Source organism: Chaetura pelagica, unplaced genomic scaffold (genome assembly GCF_000747805.2).
Source record: "Chaetura pelagica isolate M959 unplaced genomic scaffold, ChaPel_1.0 scaffold165, whole genome shotgun sequence".
In the NCBI taxonomy this organism is placed as follows: domain Eukaryota; kingdom Metazoa; phylum Chordata; class Aves; order Apodiformes; family Apodidae; genus Chaetura; species Chaetura pelagica.
In genome coordinates, this window is record NW_009953302.1 from 141,693 (window position 1) to 157,101 (window position 15,409).

General features: G+C 34.8%; 1 protein-coding gene across 1 annotated transcript in view; it reads left to right on the top strand.

Moving 5' to 3' along the window:
- ASCC3 (activating signal cointegrator 1 complex subunit 3) overlaps nt 1–15,409 on the top strand; it is a 225,189-nt gene that overhangs the window by 140,324 nt on the left and 69,456 nt on the right. The window contains 7 exon segments of the mRNA XM_009998051.1: nt 455–631; nt 2,740–2,965; nt 7,080–7,234; nt 11,027–11,125; nt 11,588–11,756; nt 13,694–13,914; nt 15,101–15,186. Of these exon segments, the coding sequence (XP_009996353.1) occupies nt 455–631; nt 2,740–2,965; nt 7,080–7,234; nt 11,027–11,125; nt 11,588–11,756; nt 13,694–13,914; nt 15,101–15,186 (1,133 nt within the window).

The window sequence follows — 15,409 nt, forward strand, 5'->3', positions numbered from 1 at the left end:
TCACAGATTTGAGTTAAAAATGTATTATGCCACATGCAAACCATGTAGCTATAATGAGTACATTTAATGTTAATTCAAGATTGCCCTAATCCAGATGGACAGAGGTTTTACTCTGGTCAAATAAGAAATGAAATCTCATCAGATGAAGGATGGTAGGGTCAGAAGATTCAATTTTTGTGGCATATCAAATTTTTGTATGTCAATGGCAACCTTAATAGATGGTGATGAATAATAAAATGTAATTGTGTCACTATTAAGATAGCTTCAATTATAGTCTATTAGCTACATTATGGAAGATACGGGTTGCTACTTTTTTTTCTTTTTTTGCTTTTTTGCTTAAAACCAGAGACTCCTTTTAAAAATAATGTAACTGCATTATAAGGAAAATTTTATTTCAGTATAAAAATTTTATTGAATTGCTCCAGCCTCTTCATAAAGTGTAATTGTGTTTTAGGTAAGAGAAGAAGAAATAGAAGAGCTGGATACCTTACTGAGTGATTTCTGTGAACTTCCTGCTCCAGGAGGTGTGGAAAACAATTATGGAAAAATTAATATCCTCCTTCAAACATACATTAGCAGAGGGGAGATAGACAACTTCTCCCTTATTTCAGATTCTGCATATGTTGCACAGGTAAAAATAGTAGTTTTTACAAATCCGTTGCGTGTTATTCTGTTTTCATTCTCCTAAATGTTTGCAATGATGTAAGTAAGCCTTGATCTGCAGCCTTTTTGTACATTTGTGTGCAGATTGATTTCAAAAGCAGAGCCTTGCGTGTGTACACGTGTAATATAATATTTAAGTAGATAAGATTTGTAAAAGCATACCTTGGGAGACTCATACATTTTTTTGTTTAATTATAAATGTACTTTTTGTTCCTCTTACCCCTATTGTCTTATTATATTTAGTAATTCTAACTTTGCACAGAAATTTTATTCTTAAGTTACTGGGTTTTCTTCTAAACCTGGAAATCTGTCACAATGTGCTTTTATGGTTTGTGTACTTTTATACTTCATTCTACAAAAAATAATTTGTGTTTTATTCACATACCTTAGTTTACACAAGAAAGATGTGCTATTACCATTTTTTTGTTAGACATAATCATGCAAATTTACACAGCAGTCTGTATATTTGTTTGCCAGCTTGATTTGACAATGGTTGATAGTTACACAGCATGTTTAGTTATTACACAGAATAATAAGAGAACTGCAAAGTCTGTGCCATGGAACTGCTTGCTTACACAACTGGAGCCCATTGTAGAAAGAAAGGGGCAATGCTTGAAAGTTTAGAATTCTGCATCCTGGACAAAGTGACAGAATGGTGATAGACAATCCCAGATGTGCAACAAAAACAAATGTATAAAATAGATTATAAAATTTTGCCTTTTAGCCAGTCCTGTGTTGCTCTATTTCCTCTCCTCCTCTCCTCCTCTCTTTCTTATCTTTCCTTTCATTTTTCTTCAACAGCAGCATGTTACAGTAAATCATTTTATCCTTTTGTAAAGGACTGATTGTAAAATTGCATTTCATTGGTGCTGAAGGTGAGAGCTAAATTTTCAAAAAGTACACATATTCTTCAGCAAGATTTTCATACTCACATTACCTCCTTCAGAAGTGTCTGCATTTCATAGCGCAGATAGGAATAAATGAGAAAATTCTGAAATCATTGCGCACATCATAAAAATCATGGCACTTGCACAAGAAGATAATTTTCAGAATGATTCTTTAATCTTTGCTTTCAAGACAATTATTTTTATTAGTCTGTTTCAATTATAGCATTTTTACTGAGTCAACATGGTCTTCTTCTCAGATCTCCATAAATTGTACATGTGGAACCCACGCTACAAATTGTGATTTTTTTTTTTTTTTTAATTGGGTAGTGACTATTAAGAAACTAATCCTTTCTAAGTAAAAAAGAATTGTGCTTCTGTAGTAACTTATGCTTCCTATCATAACCAAAAAATTTCCTATTTTTTATTCCTGTTGGCAATTCAGAGCCTGTAGAGAATGAATTTGTTCTAGTCAATGAATCAAGAACAGAATTGCTAATTCAGGCAAAGTACTGGTTGTCAAATAAAACAAACCCCACCAAAAAAAACACAGCTTCATAATACATCTTGATAGGTTTAGTAAAATAATATAATAACCTGTATTTTCAGGATAAGACTGACCTGATTCAAGCTTATGTTAATTGTTAATTTTCCAAGTCCAAAGCAGATTATACAGTTTACTAATACAGTTGTCTCAAATATTTAAACAAAAGTCACTAGTGTTAAAAATCTCTGCAAATGTTGTGACATTGATTGGGGAATGGCATGCTATTATGGAAGAACAACTGAGGTGAAAGATTAAAACTTGAATTTACATATAAACTGAGTTTGCAAATGTATATTGTATAGGAGGAAGAGGGGAAGATCTTGAGTATAGTAAGTGAATTTGTTTCACAACTGATTGAGATTCAATAAATGTAGAACTTCCTAATGTTACCATAACCATGATCAAAATTTTATGGCAGACCTGCCACTACAACTTTAATTAGTTGCACATGTTTCTTTGCCTAATTTCTGTAGGCAGTCATGAGGTAGTTCTGCCACTAGAATGGGATGGAAAAACGAAATCAGTTTGAAAAAAAAAATATCTATTGTTATGGTTTGTCAAGGATGAGTCTATGGGATCCTTTTCATTTTACAAAGAATACTTGAGGGAATTACAACATTTTTACTTTTTTTCTTCACTCTCCAGAATGCAGCTCGTATTGTTCGAGCTCTTTTTGAGATTGCCCTCAGGAAACGTTGGCCTGCCATGACATATCGACTTCTGAACCTCAGCAAAGTCATTGACAAGCGGCTGTGGGGCTGGGTTAGCCCTTTGAGACAGTTCTCAGTGTTACCCCCATCGGTCCTCTCGAAGCTGGAAGAGAAGAATCTCACTGTGGACAAGATGAAGGACATGAGAAAAGATGAAATAGGTGAGAAATCAGCAATGCTGACCTGCTTGAACTATTAGCAATTGAGTTAGAACTGAATCTGAGCCATTCCTGAATGTACCCACTCTGGTCCTCAAGCCATGCAGGCACACTAATAGGGTATTATGGTCTGTCCAAAAAGAGGGTTTCTTCTGTCTTCACAGTTTGTAATATGGCACAGCTTTGAGGGTTGTGCTAGCCCCATACCCTGCCAACCCCAGAACACATATGGATGGAGATGTGTGTTGATGTTTATTTTCATACGTGTATATATACATATTTATGTTGACCTGTGCTTCCCTTCTTGCTCACAGTGTGCAATACATGACTACAAAATGCATCTCTTTATTTTTGCCAGTTGACAACATGGCCTTTTTTTCATTATTATTGAAATACTTACAACGTGAAAAAGAATAAAAGCAGATTATTATGTCCTGGTGTACTATCAGTAAATGGCCTGCTTCTGAAACACTGCATTAATTTTCATCAAACATGGGGAATTCATTGTCACTGGTGTCATTGCAACAAAACCTTAATGGAATTTTTTTAAGGATTTGACACTTCAATAATGAGAAATTCCATGAGCCTCCTGATAAACATTTCTAGTAGGTTTGTATGAACTGTTGAGCATAAACTGTCCAGCAGTAGACTGAATTTGAAAAAAAAAATATTAGCCTGCAATGTATTTTATCTTATTTGGACTTTCTTTGCACCTGTTATTGCAAAGTTGTTGAGGAACAAGCTGCCATTTTTAAGAAAATCTAATTTTACAATAAAAACACAATTCATAGTCACTGGTTTTTAGACATTATAACCTCTGATTTGATATTGCTGTCATTTGACAAAGGAGCTACATTCCTAATTTAGGAAGCTTTGTTATATGCCACGTTTAGATTGGAAAAAGTTGAATAAATATGTAAAAGTTTGTAGAATTAGAGGCTATATTTTATTTAATAAGCTGAACCAAAGGACTGTAAGGAAATGTTAAAAGCTTACTTTAACTGTGCATTATAATATGTAGAAATTTTAAATGTATAAAAAATAAAACATTTTATTAGAGATACTGCCATAATCATGCTTTTCTATTCAGAAGCATTATTTTATAACACTTTTTAAATTCATATTTGTTAATGTGTTGTGTATTTGTGCAGTCATTTTAAGACTCAATATTCTTTTCCATTAACTGTATTAGTGCTTTCTTTTTTTATGCTTCTTTTTCCCCATACCTGCCCTTGGAGAAGCAAGAAATTTTGTTTTAAGAGTTAAAAAACAGTTTTGTTCCCTACAAACGTGGAATAAGTGTTCCCTACAAGTGGAATATTGACAAGACAGAAATGTGTCAATAGATATATACCTATAAAATGTCTAGTTTTGTTTTAACTTAGTTTAAAAGTAGACAAAACTTGAGGTTTGACTGTGAAAATAGGAAATCACTGACTATATATGATATTATTTCATATTTTGCAGCTTTATAAACATCAAAACAAGTTAATCTGTGAATCTCTGTTCAGTGCTGTTACTTGGGATGATTCTTCCTGTCTAGCCTCTCTGACACCAAGGGTGTGAGGGAAGTGCTTGCCTGGCAGCCACCTTCTTTTTATTTTAATTCAGAACCACATTGAAATGAGAAATGGTACAGTTTCCAGTGTTGCCCTGTTATCTGAGTCCATACTTTCACTCTTAGTATTAATTCCTTTTTAAATGTTATTGTGACCTTGTACATAAAATAAAAAAAGACAGGAGCTAGCTGGCAAACTCAGAGAGATAAAAGCCTCAGATGGGTGTCAGCTCAACACAAGAGGGACATGGACCTGTTGGAACGAGTCCAGAGAAGGGCCACAAAGATGATCCGAGGGCTGGAGCAGCTCTGATACGAAGACAGGCTGGGAGAGTTGGGGCTGTTCAGTCTGGAGAGGAGAAGGCTCCAGGGAGACCTCATAGGGGCCTTCCAGTGCCTGAAGGGGCTCCAGGAAAGCTGGGGAGGGACTGTTTAGAAGGGCTTGTAGTGAGAAGATGAGGAGCAGTGGTCTTAAATTAGAGCCGGGTAGATTTAGACTGAACCTTAGGAAGAAGTTCTTTACAATGAGGATGGTGAAGCAGCTTACCCAGAGATGTGGTGGAGACCCCATCCCTGAAGATGTTCAAGGTCAGGCTTGACAAGCCTCTGAGCAACCTGATCTAGTTAGAAAGATCCCTGTGCACTGCAGGGGGGCTGGACTAGATGGCCTTTAAAGGTCCTTTCCAACCCCACACATTCAATGATTCTGTGATCCTGGATTCCAGTGTATCACAAATCGATCAACACCAGTCTATGTGCTACTGCAGTGTAACCGTGGAGTTTCCAGAAAGCCAGGAAATGACTGTGTTATCTGAGATAAAATACTATTTTTTCAGGATACAGATGACAATTGCTGTGGAATAAGCAAAATTTATTCTTATTTTGTTAAACATACTTATTTTCTGTAATAGTCAGCTTTTATTCAGAAAGTTTTCATATATTTTAAATGACACTGATAATTTCTCATAATGTGACTATTAAGAAAAATAAACAACAAGATTTAAACAACAAGGGGAATAGAGTTTTATGATATTTGACAGAAGTTAGGAGAGGACTTTTATGTCCCCCTAGCAGACAAGTGAACAAAACCTCAGTATTGTCCCATACGAACACAAAAGTTACCCTCATACATTGTGATACAGAAAGTGATTTTTGGCATAAAAAATTGTACTTGCCTACATGAGCTTACTGAGTCATGTCTTTGAATATTTGGCAACTACCTTTATCCAACGTGACTTCTGAAGTTTTCCCTCTAAGTGGAAAAGTTTGTCACTGTACATGTATGCTGTAATACTGCATATATCACCTGATTGTACCAATGTAATTGCTTTGAGTTTTAATTGTCCACTTGCTGGAGGTGCACTGATTTAACCAGCTCAAATTAAACTGATTAAATATGTCTTAAAACTTTTGCATTAGGGATTTGCTTCTAAGTCAAGATGACCATTCAGAGTACAGATAAACACCTTTGTGAGGCAAAACCTGCCAGTTTGTTAAATAAACTGAAGAGGGAAAGTCAGGATTAATATAAAAAAATCAGCAACTGCAAGATGTCATGATTCTAAATTTTGTGCAATAGCAATAAAAAGTTTGTATCACCTTTTCACTTTGCCCATAATGCAAATAATGGGATTTCTTCTCTTTTTTATTCTTTTTTTGAAAGGGAAAGTGTGCACAGGGACCACATCAGAAAATCAGAAAAGTCAGAAAATATCAATAGCCATTTATAAGGTAGCTTTTAACACTTAAATTTAAAATATGTTTCATGTAATTACATAAGCAATTTCAGTGAAAATGTGCTAAATTAAGCTTCTTTTCCCTAAACAAGCTAGAAGTTGTGATATTTTTCAGGAAAAAAAGGAAATCACTGCTCCATGCTTGGTTTTATATTTGAAATTCAGAGCAAGAGAACAGATATTTCAACTGTAAAAACTCAAAGAGGGGGGAAAAGTTAATGAACATAATCACTATTGCCTTAGTTACTGTGATAGAAACTAAAAAGCATTGCAATGCCTAGTTTTTCCTTTCAGTTGCACACTGGAGTATTCAGAAAGATCAGAGCTGCTGTGAGATGTTTACTAGTTGTTTTAAGCTATTAACTACCTTTGTTGAGCTTTTTGAAAAGCATTCTGTCTTCTTTGAATCACTACACAGGAATTGTAGCAGTTCAAATGTGTGCCCTTCATTAAATGAAAGGTCAGTATTCATGGTTTAAAAAGCTATATGGCTTGGTAAGAGCCTGGTCAAAAAGTCAGTAAAGGAAAGGGATATAGCTTGACATGATATGTTTTCAGTGTGGATTTTTAATAGTTATTTTAACCCCTTAGTTATAGCCAACAGAGGGGGTTAATACTGATTTTTCTAGGCTCTAAATTGCTAATTCAAGTTAAGTATTACAAAATATTCAGACATGCCAGGTCAAGAGAGTCAGACATTTAGGCACCTAGCAGCAAAACAAGCAAGCAATAATGTTTCTCTCCAAAAGCCTGTTTGAAAGTCGGGAGTTGTATTATTTTTCCTGGAAATGCAAATTCGTTCCACCTCATGTTTTCTTGGCAGGTCATATGCTGCATCATGTGAAGATTGGGTTAAAGGTAAAACAGTGTGTCCATCAAATCCCCTCCATCCTAATGGAAGCAACGATTCAGCCAATTACCCGCACGGTGCTCCGGGTGCGACTGAGCATCGCTCCTGACTTCACCTGGAACGACCAGGTAAAAGAAAAAGGAGGTGGAGGAAAAAGGGGAAGCATTATTTTAGCTTCAGTAAAGGAGGTGATCACAGAGTCCATAGCTGTTTGGAGAAGAAAAAAAAAACAAAACACCTCTTTCTTTTAGCTAAAAAGCAAATTTGATAATAGGAATGGAATGACCTTTAAGGCTTTTGCAGAAGGCGGCACCAAAAAATAATATTTTTATTTCCTTTAATTGGTACAGGATTTCACTGTCTGTAACAAGTGCTTATGCTGAGTATTAATAGTAGTCACACACAGATTTGAGTTGTATACCCAAAAAGGAGAAGGAAGAAAAAGGGAGACATGGATGTCTCTCTAAACTATGAATTAATGTCAAAGCCTTGAAATAGAGTTCATGTGTGCCAAGTTCTGCTGTTCTTTATGGCTTTACAAATGTGCATTCCCAACATCACTGCCTTTTTTTCTGTTGGGACTTGTCTGAGCAGAAAAACTGAGATATGTTTGAAATTAAATCAATTGATATTTTATGGTCCAAATTTATATGAAATGAGTTGTACTGGTTGCACATTTAGATATACCCACACTCTTTGATTCAGAGCTTGTACATTAGGAATAGATTTGAGATGAATCTAAATGAAACACCAGTGTCCACATGGGGGCATTGTATTGTTGCTGGTACTTCTTAAACTCTATAGAAAAACAAGGCAAAGATACCTCAATGTGAAAGCATATTGTTCTTTTTCTGTGTTTAGAAGATTTACACTTCAGATAAATTATTCTGAAAAGTGGATATTAAGTACTCTTTTTCTTTTTTAAAGTAATGTTATAGTCCCTTAGCTTATGAATTTAATCACGAGTAAATTAGAGTTTTATTCCACAAAAAAATGGTATTATTTTGGAATTTATTTTCCCTGCCTAAAGGCTTCTTTTTTTCTTTTGGAAGTTTCACCAAGTTAGCTTATGGTTGGGAAATAAATAATGAAAATATAGGAAGTTAGATTATTTTGTGTTGTTGCCTGGATTTATTACAAAAATATTTGAATGGGTTCCTAACATAAGTTATTTTTTGCTGCCTTATTTATATGCAATACTTCAGAAGGCAAACCAGCATTAATTGTTAGGATTGAAGCAAGTTTTCATTATTCAGTCTTTCATCCACTTCGCCTGTGGTCTATTAAAGGCAAAAAAACCCTATGACTGTTCTTCATATTAAACTGTATCTTAATACAGAGTAATTTCTCAAGCAATTTTTAGCTTTTTCTACAAAATTGAGGTTGATCTATATTTATACAAATTGAAAAAAGGTCCACACAGAATTATACACTTCTACTTTGAATCTGAACTTCTAAAGTTATAACAAAACTTAGGCAAAAATCTATTTTCTGCTCTCACCCCTTGACACAGTTTACCTAATGGTTGCTTTGGAAACATGATCATTTTATCAGTTCAACTTATGAAGCTCTTTTGATGTGAATTTGTATATTGGTACTCATTAAATCTTGGAAAAGTGGGTGGTTTTTGGTAAGGTAGCCATTGATTTTATTGTTTCTTCATTGTTTCTTCAGTAAATGAAACTTCTATTGCAGTAAATAAAAAAGCTGTTAATTTTCAATAGTCTCTAAAAATTAATAACTTTTAAATTCAACCATTGACACTTTAAAGCTGCTTCTCCATCATCACACAGTGTTCCAGCAAGCAGTTCAGCAGAAGACAATAGAAACTTATAGCTGTAATTACTACAAAAACTAGCTGCCAAAAAAATTCCATTCGAAAAATTGGAGTAATTAAATAAAATCATAATATTAAACATTTTAATTCTTAACTGAATTACCTCTCCTGGCTAACATTTTATGGTTTTAAGACTGTTCCTTTCCCGGAGTGCTTAATTCTAGGACAGTCTCATCACAAAGTTTGCACTTACCATTACAAGAGAAAGAAGGTATGTTTTGGTAGTCGTGAGATACGACATCATCTTGATCTTTTATGCAGTTTTCAGTGCTGGGAGCCCGTAATTTTGTTAAAATCCTGTGAGCCATATCCCAGTGGAAAATTCTTATTCTATCATTAGACGCAAAGGACTATAAACATAGCCAGACAGAGAAAGTAAACCTTGCTGCAGCCAGGAGGAGTCCAGCAGAAACACACAGTAACACAACTAGTGTGAATTAGCCAAGTCATGTATCAGAGATGCAGCTCTAAGGCCGTGGTTGCCCAAAATACAGGTATGTTTCAGTTCTCAAGAGCTCCCCAGAGTTCTTGAGAATCCTTACTGGAGAGCGTGTCATGTTGCCTCTTCCCACATTGCCTATTTTTCCCCATGCAGCTTTGCCACAGGGCTCTGCAAAACTAAGATGCTGTGACAGTTGATCATAACGTTTCTGAGCTTTGAACTTTTATCTCTTTCCTTAAGTCTTCTTTCCTCTCTTAACTTCTAAAACCTGATTAAAGTAATAGTCTCACTGTAATTTTTAAAAACACCACCTGCAGTGACCTGTATCCTTTCAGTTTCTCTGCTTCAGTTCCCAGTGAAGCTCCTAGGGAAATTCAATTGTAATGAAAATGACAGTGTCTTTGCTGTCCAGCTACTTCTCTGTGGCTCAACTGTGTTAAAAAGGCAACAGAAGCGCCTTAGTTCTATTCCTAGTGTACATATTTTTGTCTCCAAAAGTCAGTATAGACTGTTTTCCAACACATACACAATAATGCTTTATGTTTAAAATAATCTGTGCTGCATGGATCAGTATCAGATTCCTGTAGCATTAAAACTACCATTAGAGGCAACGATGCACTTTGTGGTTTTTTCCTATTAGGTAAAGTTCAGGAATAATTCCAACTTTTTTTCTTTTTTTTTCATCTTCATACTGGTTTTGTACAGAATCACAGAATTTTAGGAGTCGGAATGGACTTCTGGAGATCACTGAGTCCAACCCTCCTGCCAGAGCAGGACCAAATCTAGGGCAGGTCACCTTATGTACCTTATCACAGTCCTCATCAGAAACATCAGAAATCTATGTTGATTTAATACTGTGTCTTCATGCTCCTTTACTGTACATTTTTCTTCTTTTACTAAATGTTTAAGTAAAGTGCTTGTACATTGGCATAAGTCATTTGTTCTGAGAAAGAAACAAAAATTCTCAACTGAGCATGCCACCTAGCTATGATTTGTGGCTGGCAGTGTAAAATAAGGTACACAACAAAGCAAACAAAAATCTAGGATGGAATAAAGTGTTTCCAGATGGCATGGGAATGAATAAGAGACAGCTCTATTTATGTTCTTCTCATTTCACCTGTAGCAATGACTAGATCCATAGCCTTCTGAATCCACTTAATGAATCTTTCTACAGAAGGAAAGAGAGAAAGGACAAGAGAGGAATGTCACAATTCAGTGTCCAGTTTTTCCTCAGCTAATTTTTTTGACTGAGAAATAAGCAGTGGATAGAAAGGACAATCCTCTGTACAGAATCCAAAGACAGAAGTGCAAGGAGGAAAAAAGAGACTGAGTCCTTTTTTAGGAGCCTAGAGGAAACCCTGGGAGTTCAGTCTGTTTATAAACAGCTGATGCACCAGCTTCAGTTGCATTTATATAATGTCTATTTGTATGTACCTTAAGCAAAATCTTATTGACACGTAATCTTTAAGCAGAATATTATATTGCTCTTACAATATAATATCTTGTTATATATCGTTATATTGCTCTTGCCTCTGATTTTTATATTTCTTTGTAAGCTTAAATCATTTAGAAATAGATCCAGTATATTCAGCAAATGTCAAGAACCTCATTACAACAAAGTTATCTTTTCTGCTCTTAAAGGTACATGGCACTGTTGGAGAGCCGTGGTGGATCTGGGTAGAAGACCCTACAAATGATCACATTTATCATTCAGAGTATTTCATCATTCAAAAAAAACAGGTAATGACTTTTATTCAGAATCTCATGAAAGACAAAAGAGATGTGAGATGTGGATCTGTCGAACAGTAATTTGGCCTAAGCAACTTTCCAAGTCAGTAGCACAGTTTCAGATGTATGTGATAAACTTTGACTTCTACAAGAATGTTTTATAATCTCATCTGTCCATTTCTCTACTCTTTTGGTGGGATGGATACTCCCAAGAGAAAAAGTAAAACTGTAGTGGTCTTGTCTGTTAAAGAAAAAAGTGAAGAGCCAGACTTATTTTTAGCCTTTGAAGTTTGTGGGAACAAAATCTATTCCCAATGGTAAAACATTTTATAAAGATATGAAAATTTTGTACATGGAGTTGCACACATACTGTATTTCTTTGTGCTGGTAATGCTTTTGGAAGTCAGGAAAACTATGATTTTTCAAGTTAGTGATTTGTCTGTGCAGTAATTATTCTCTACACATTTGCTTTAGGTCATTACCAAAGAACCTCAACTGCTGGTGTTCACAATCCCAATTTTTGAACCTCTTCCATCTCAATATTACATTCGAGCTGTGTCTGATAGGTGGTTAGGAGCAGAGGCTGTATGTATCATAAATTTTCAACATTTGATTCTTCCAGAAAGACATCCACCCCACACAGGTAACTTCAAATTTGATAATTTTGTTTTAATTCATCTTGCTCATGTTGATTTTCCCTATAAGAGTGTGATAAAAATCTCTTAACTCTTGCTTCATCGTAGAGAAGCATATGGAATTTCACTTTGAAATATTGAGATATTAGTGAGACCATTTCTTCACTAACTTTAAAGTTCTCTAAATTTTTACATTCCTGGGCCAAAAAGGAATCTCAATGTCTCAACATATTACCAGCCCTTTATTTCTCCAGGTTCTTTCTAAACCATAGGAAAACTGAAAATGTCACCTAAAACATCCCAAATCTCTATGTTACAGTATGTCTTATCTTGTGAGCTTTACATTTCTTCTGGACTGGTTAAAAATAATCTTAGAGTAGATGGTTGTATTATAAATAGCATTCAGCAAAGAAAAAAGGTAAAATCTTGAAAATATGAAACATATTCCTATTTTTACTTAAATAAATTCATCATAGCAAGTACAGAACACTGCATTTCAACTCAGCACTCCTGATCAAGTCGTGGCCTTCCCCTCCCCCTCCTTTTTTAACACTTGGCACAGAAGCATATGTTTGTGTTTTGCTTCTTTTTTTCTGGATACATAAATTGCATTATACATTCATTGTGCCTGATGTCATTGTAAAACCTTTCCACTGTAATTACATTTGGCTCATCTAGCAGTCTGTGAAGTGAGTGCCTTCAGAAATGCTTGGTTCTCATACGGTGGTGTCCTTTGGCATGCATAAATTCACATGTGTTTGTGAAGTGTTTAGCTATTGTCATACTGTACCTAGGCTGTCTGGAAAAGCATGTGTAACCTTTTTATCTAATTGACTGATCACTGACTACTATTCAGAAGAAACAGAAAGATATTTACACATCACCAGTTATGGAGCCTCTAGGATTTATGGTAATTGATTTCAATTCCCATCTGGTTCCCACTCAACAATGAAGTATGTAGAGGCTCTGCTAGGCAAAAAAACCTTCTTTCTCCTCAACAGAGCCCAAGAAATCACAGTTTCAGTGGGAATGATAAAACACCCATAAAGTATCAGTGAAAAGCATGTGAAGGATATTAGACATCATTGCCTCAGTAGATTTTATGACTCCCACATCATACCTTAATGTGAAGCACCCTGAAAAGACAATGAGACCTCCAGACACAAAAAAAAAAAAAATAACCCCCCCCCCAAAAAAAACCCCAACACTTCAAAGCAAGCATCTGCATAGCAGAATCACTGCAGTCTCCCTAATTTGGTAGGATTCCAAATCCAATCTGGTTATATATATATCATCTTCCAAATTCCATAATCTCTAATTGTTTGGATAGCAGACACTCTCAAGTTATGTTGAGAATCGTACACTGAAAGGCTGTTTGTTTATGTATTGATATTATGTCTTTACTTACATGTCTGAAGGATTAGATGCAAAATACAGTTGTACTCATCTGATTTGTATTACTCCATCAGCTTAGAAACTCCAAAGAGTCCTTCCTTCTTAAATAGATTTTTTCCTTGAATCTGACATATACAGACTGTGCTGTCCTCCAGCTCCACATTCTGTTATTATAAGAAGCTGGACATACACATAATCTAATGCATCTATTAACAGTGAATTTAAAATTTACTACAGCTGGGTTAAAAAAAAATACACAACAGCTTTAAGAGACAAGATTATTTATGAATGGATAATTCACAGCTATCAGAATGCAAACAACAGTGCTTGTCTAAACACTTCACAGCTATGAAGTCAATGTTTCATTATTCCTCATCACATTTAAAAATAACCAAATATGGACTTTGTGTCATATGAGATATTAAGTAAAACAATTTTCAATATAAGTTATTTTCCACTAAAGTATTGGTTAATATCTTTGTCTTCATCATAGACAATGCTAAGACATGGCATCACTTGTCATGTATTTGTGTTTATTTTGGTATTTTAGAGCTTCTGGATCTTCAGCCTTTGCCTATCACAGCCTTGGGACATCGGGAATATGAACTCCTGTACAAATTCACACATTTCAACCCTATCCAGACCCAGATATTTCATACACTTTACCACACAGACTGTAATGTTCTTCTTGGAGCACCTACAGGTTCTGGAAAAACTGTTGCAGCTGAATTAGCCATCTTTAGAGTTTTTAACAAGTATCCCACATCAAAGGTTTGTAAAACAGGTTTACTAGGATCATTTTGGGTAAGCATGTTTTCAGCAATACAGAAGTCCAGATTATGGCAAACTGAAATTTGCTTTCTCCAGTTCATACCTCTCTAGATTCAAAATGATACAGCATTATGTATGCCATACTTTTATTTCAACTTTGTATATTAATCAGTGTACAACTACAGTTAAATCTGAAAACATGACACACATATGCTGGATTTCCTTTCCTGTGCTTACCTGCATTTCCTGCTTTAATATCATTCTGCTAGCTGTATTTTTGTAGCATTAGTTCCCCTCCATGTGAATGCATCAAGCCGTGTCTCTCTCTTATTTAAGTAAACAAGTTGCAATTAATTACTGCAAGCCAATTTTGTGTTCCAACTTACCCTTGGGTTTTATTTCTTAAACTGTCTAAAAGCTAAAAAACTCAACTTTTGAGGTTTTGTTTTCAAAGTGAATAAAAAATCTGTATCTTGACTTAGCCATCTTTTTTAGTTACCCACATTTTTACCTTTAGTCTTTGCAAAATATGTGTATCTAATTGTGAGATTTAACCACAGAACAGCCTTTGAAAGTAACAGAAATCATGTACGTAAATCCCTTCTTCATCTTTGACATTTCAGTTTCTTCATGTTCAAAAGATTCAGAATAGTTAATCATAAATCCATAAATAAATACTATTTCTACATGTCAGAGTATTCCCCACTGCACAACAGGCTTCTTTGAGGAAAATGCTCTGACATTTTGCTTAAAACAATCAGCTTTTTAATTGAATTGGTAATGTCGTAATAAATTAAAGACATAACTAGAAATGGGGTAAGATATTGCTTGCTGGAAATGCTCATTATTTCTGTTCTAGAATGTTAGTTTGCAGATTCTATAGTTCTGCCAAAAATGGCATTTTTATATAGGAAGGTTTTGATACTAAATGAAATGACAAATACTTTCATTTCAATAAATTATTCTTTCTGTTTCTTAATTTATTTGCTTGTTAATGGCTCATGAACAAAAGCACTATTTTCAAGTGGTAAATCTGTTTTAAATCTAATCCTGACATAGGTAATTTAAGGAATTCAGGGCTTAATCACTTTATGGATTGTGAGCATGTGAAATCATTTTTCCCTGGTAGGTGCACTTTAATAAATGTTTCTTGTGTAACTTCTAGTTTTGTGACTTTCTTTTGCAGGCAGTGTATATTGCACCTTTAAAAGCACTTGTTCGGGAAAGAATTGAGGACTGGAAAGTTAGGATTGAAGAAAAACTTGGTAAAAAGTATGTTTCTCCTTCCCTAATCAGAGAAATGAGAAGCGAAAGAACAGCCCAAGTGTGAATAAAAATCAATGATCAAGTATGAATAAAATCTACAGAATACTTTTGAGTATTTCAAAATAGGTTTACTATTGTATTGTAGTAGCCTTCTAGTACTTAAAGAATCAAAAATGCTATCAGTAGTCATTGTAGTGAAAACAAAATCCAAACTAAAAAAAGAATACAC